This window comes from Cibotium barometz, chromosome 37 (genome assembly GCF_041138505.1).
Source record: "Cibotium barometz isolate CiBa-2024 chromosome 37, ASM4113850v1, whole genome shotgun sequence".
Lineage (NCBI taxonomy): Eukaryota > Viridiplantae > Streptophyta > Polypodiopsida > Cyatheales > Cibotiaceae > Cibotium > Cibotium barometz.
The window spans coordinates 7,013,295-7,018,392 of record NC_141082.1 but is presented as its reverse complement, the minus strand read 5'-3'; the positions used below and the strand labels follow the sequence as shown (position 1 = coordinate 7,018,392).

At 39.7% G+C, this 5,098-nt stretch overlaps 1 protein-coding gene across 1 annotated transcript in view; it reads right to left on the bottom strand.

Moving 5' to 3' along the window:
* The window catches only part of LOC147616877 (uncharacterized), a 6,050-nt gene extending 1,203 nt beyond the window's left edge, over positions 1 to 4,847 (bottom strand). Inside the window, exons 1-2 of the mRNA XM_086776524.1 lie at positions 3,784 to 4,847; positions 73 to 594 (exon numbers count right to left, since the gene is read on the bottom strand). Coding sequence (XP_086632650.1) covers positions 73 to 594; positions 3,784 to 4,725 — 1,464 coding nt within the window. The 5' untranslated portion in view covers positions 4,726 to 4,847. The remainder of the gene's footprint in view (positions 1 to 72; positions 595 to 3,783) is intronic.
* Positions 4,848 to 5,098: the final 251 nt, after the last annotated feature.

Below are 5,098 nucleotides of genomic sequence, written 5' to 3'. Positions count from 1 at the left end.
TCGATAGATGTTAGAAAATGCATCAATGATGTAAATATTAACAGTAAATTGCTAGTTTAGGTTAAAACATACCTTGGCATGGATGCAATGGAAATCGGACTCGGGGCTGGAGGAGAGGGTGACATTCATGACTTCGACGTTGTGGTCATGCAGGATTTGAAGCACTCCTGGCCAAATGCCTTTCCTCTTAAGGGTCCTGAGCGTGATGAAAGCGTCCCCTCCAAAAAACCTCACCACCACCTCGGAGTTGGCATCATTACCAGGATTCGCTAATGATGCAGTCTCCAGGGACAATTCCGTATTAACCTCACCTATAGGATCACGATTAGTGAAAGATTTTGGACTAGCTGCAGCTCCCTCTCCATCATTTGTTGTTGCTGCTGTAGTAATCTCCTCATGATTTTCATCACTCATTCTGATAATATCAGTGCTTGTGGCCTCTTTTAGCGTTGCTGTTGTTGCGTTAGTTGCAGGCTTTTGGGTAGTGCCCATGGAAGCGATCACGTCAGCCTTCTGCAGGTTTAGGTCTGCCAACTTATGGCGCAAAGATCGTATGTATTTCATTGTTTCCGTGAGCACTGAGCATCTATCGGTCTGCACGACAACACAAAGGATCTCGGTTATCTTCTCGTGCATTCAAATGTAAATGGAGCATGCCAAATTGTACGTACAAACTTAAAATATGGGTATTTAATACTCCTTGAAAAGTGAGCTCGTGAGTTGTAACCGCAACCAGTGTCAGAAAAAAAACCGTCATTTTAATTTTTGACGACTTAAATTGAGAAAAGGGGTTGTAATTTTGCCTAGTTTTCCAATAAAAAGGGGTTGAGCAGCTGAGCTTGAAGGTTATCCTTTCAAAAAAAAAAAAGAAAGAGCTTATTTCTGACACTGGCCCCAGTATATCTTCAGTATTCCAGAAAGGTGTACCTCAACTTAACCTTGGTGAGCCATTGGAAATTCAAAATAAGTGAGTGCAGTGAGTAGCAGGAATTTACTGTGTCAAGTAAAAAGGAATGGAGCTCGTTTTTTTTTAATAAGTGCAAATTTTTTTAAAAAGTACAGCATTTCTTTAGAGAATGTGTTTCCAAAAAATAAAAAAAAAGCAAAAACAAAAAACAAAAAAGCAAAAGCTAGGCTGCTGCACTGAAGAAAAGTTGAGTTTTCAGTGAATTAACGAGAAAAGGTGATTTTTCAGTGATCAGGGATTTAACGATTCTACCCCCATCCTGCGTAACACTCAAGTAAGTGCACTCACTGGCTTCTTTTTTCTTCAACAACAAATTACAATCTTTTTTCCACCGCATGTGTGGTTAACATTAGGAACTGAATAATGATAAGTCAAATATTATGAATGACTTTGCTGAGCAGTTTGAAATCGGCCCACAGGAAGCCAAATGTGTGCAACTTACAGTCATGGGAGTGTTTGCCCCTAAAATCTTGCAATTTTACAACGAATTTCGCCCAAAAAAAACAACAAAAAAATTCAAAAATTCAAAAATTCAAAAAAAATCCCAATGTGTGGATTGCACACCTTCAATTTGAAAGACAACACTTGTAGAGTTCTCGCACACACCCTGTGATGATGTGTGTGACAAACATAGAAACATTGTGAAAGTGAATAAATAAACGAATATACTTCTTCTATGAGCTCGAGTTCTCAGGTCAAAGCCATCACGGTGCTTCACACACAATTCAAATTCCAACCGTAAAGGCTGTCACGGGTACTAAAGCAAACTTTTTTACATAGTTCTACTGAAAAGTAAAGCTATCATAGTCATTACACCAAAAAGAGAGAGGGAGAGAACCCTGCAAGTTTAGTAGCAAAACGCAACTCTGAATTTACCTTCAGAGCTCTTGCCATGTGTGTAAATTCATTCTAAGGACAGTACACTCGGTTACTAGAGCTACTTCGATTCGTTTTTATGTAGTTTTTAGATTTGTTTGTGGTCCAGCCAGTCATAAAAAAGATAAGTTAGCTGGAGTTTCCCTATTCAAAATCTCATTATTAATTGGTTTTCTAACTAAAAATAGTACATTTTATGGGATTTTATAAAGACGAGTAAATTTAATCAGTTTTTTTTTTTTTTGAATTTTAACTCTAAAGGACGGTCTTTTTCTACATCGGGGAGGACTCGGGAGAAGAGGGAGATATTTTTTTTGAAAAAAAACTTGAAATATATTAAAAACGAAGGGGATCTAGGGAAGGATTTTCGATTATGTCAGGATAGCAAGAGAGGTCATCAAAAAGAGTTTCATAAAGTTACAAGACATTATGCATACATGGCTTTTAATAGCATTAGTAGCAAATCGCAACTCTGAATCTACCTTCAGAGCTTTTGCCATCTGTGTAAATTCATTCTAAGTACAGCACACTGGCTTACTAGCTACTTCAACTTGGACTGCCTTCAAAGCTCTTACCGCGTGTAAATGCATGCTCAGTACACTCGATTCGTTTTTATGTAGCTAATTTTAGATTTGTTTGTCGTCCAGCCAGTCATAAAAAAGATAGGTTAGTTGGAGTTTCCCTATTCAAAATCTCATTATTAATTGGTTTTTTAGGATTTTGTAAAGACGAGTAAATTTAATCAGTTTTTTTTTTTAATTTTAACTCTAAAGGACAGTCTTTTTCTACATGGGGGAGGACTCGGGAGAAGAGGGAGATATTTTCTTTGGGAAAAAACTTGAAATATATTAAAAACGAAGGGGATTTAGGGAAGGATTTTAAATGATATCAGGATAGCAAGAGAGGTCATCAAAAAGAGTTTCATAAAGTTACAAGACATTATGCATACATAAAGAAATTTTGAACTAAAAAGGGATGGCTTTTATTAGCATTATATTACAAAAAGAATGACTTGAAATTTTTTAAAATGTCTAGAGATGTTTTTTTTAATAAATACCTAATATAGAATGCACGTGCTATAGAGGTTTCCATAGAAGTGTTCGAGAAATACATCGGGTTGAAAACCTTTTCCGCATAATTTGAAGAGAAAATTGACCATTCTGAGAAGGTATTTCTCTAAAAATTTTAAAAAATATAACTAAAACTTAAGTAAAGCTCTACACAAATTTAAGCAAAAATTATGGGCTAAGTTGAACCTATCTTTTCCCCACAAATTTAAGCAAAGCTCTACACAAATTTGAACAAATTATTGAACCTATCTTTCTTCGAACCGTGGCATACGGTTCCAAGCTCCAAGGACTAAATTAGAGGACTAGTGCATCTATATCTATTTGCGTGTATGAATCTCTATGTAGATATGATATTCTTAGCCAATCTAGCAACTTGAAGAACGTGGAGACGCAGTGTGTTTTCATCATGGACTTAGAAAGTGAAGGGCTCCAAAGAAGGTAGAAATCCAATGGATCTGGATGAAGTCAATATGGAAGAGGGATCTAAAGAGAAGCTAAGGAGCTTAGGAATCAAAGAGAATGACTAGCCACATCAAGGTTTATAAACTAGACAGAAAGCCAAGAGATTTAAAGAAGATCAAGGTCTAAAGAAAAGCTAGCGTCAAGGTTCAAGGTTGTAATTTCCTCTTAAATCATGGTGAATTAAGGATCGATGATGTTAGGCTCTTTAAGTGCACAAGGGGACGTGTGAGCAATTTGGTACCTTAATCTTTTCAAATTTTCGTAAATCTGCGCATCTAGAAATCAAGTTGTTGAAGAAGCTTAGACAAGCTAAGTACAGTCATTCACTTGCCATTCGGAAAGAAAAAGAATGGACTAAATATAAGAATTAGAACTAGAAAAGATCAGAGTAAGCAAGGTTAGACCTACTTTGGGCTTTCCTTCCGGGAGCAAGGAGTGTAGTGTGGCGTACAGGTGGGTCATGCCTTTGCGCCGCTGCCGCTCGGAGTGGATATGGTTCTCTCTTGCAGACACGGTTTCTTTGATCTGCATGGAGTTTCCCATACGCTTATCAGCTTCCTGCTGCTGCACGAGGCGACGTAGAAATGCATCCTTGTCCTTGTTGCTTTGTCTGTTTACACCAGATCTCTTGCGGTTAGATCTCTTGTTGCCCTTCTTAGTTGCCTTAGTGAGACTGCTAGGATTGACAGTATCATTAGATGTGACAAGGTTAAGATATGGAGATTTGCTTAGAATCTCATCTATCACGCTGAGGCTTCCAAGGCCCTTAGGGAAAGCATCATTGATACCGATAATATTATTGGAGGACAAACTAGATCGTAAGGAGCTATGGTTTTCCAAGGGTACAGATGGAGTGTTTGTGCTAATATTGGTTGTGGTTCCAAGGGCAGCAGCCACGTCCGATAGGCGAAGGGCGGCGCCATAGAAACCCAGCGTGGGCGCTTGCTGTCGATTGACGATCTCTTGCTCAGGGGGGTTGCTGCACAAGAAGGGTACTGGTTGATCATTGTATTGATCAAAGGCTGACGATAGATTGAGATGAGGGCTATGTTTAATTGTACTATTATGAGTGGAGAGATGATCAATGCGAGGCTGATGCTGCTGCAGGCGTTGATCGGTGCCTGAAGCGGTGGGCAAGATTAGGGAGGAAAACCAATCACGTTTAGGGTTTGGAATTGTAGAAGATGCAGATGAGGCGGCGTGATTAGAAGAAGAGGAAGCAGTGTAATTGTTCATGAGGAGAGGGGGTGGGGGGCTGTCACTAGATTGGCCGAAGAGCTCATTAAGATCAAGGTGATCGGGAGCATGGAGTTGGAAGAGAGAGGTGGTGGTAGGAGAGGAGCTCCCCATCGTCGCTTAGCTTGTCGGCGCAGCCAATTACAGGCAACTGAGAGAGACGAGAGAAGGGAGGGGAGGGGGGGCGCTCGCGCGCTTAACCTAAAACTTCGCAGACCTTACAAGGAAACGAAAATGAGGAGTTTGCAAATTTCTCTCTCTTATCTCCCAAGCTCCCACGCTATCCCCGTGACCCCTTCCTTTCGCCCCTTCGTTAAATGCCCCTACCATCATGTATCGACCCCGCATTGAATGTTTTCCCCATAGATCTTTCCACATGCAAATGTAACTTTTACAACATTTCGCGTGTGGGACTCGGGAGTAAATACTACAAGCTCACATAAATCGGCTTTATATTATTTGTCCTTTTTTGCTGCAACCAACGCTC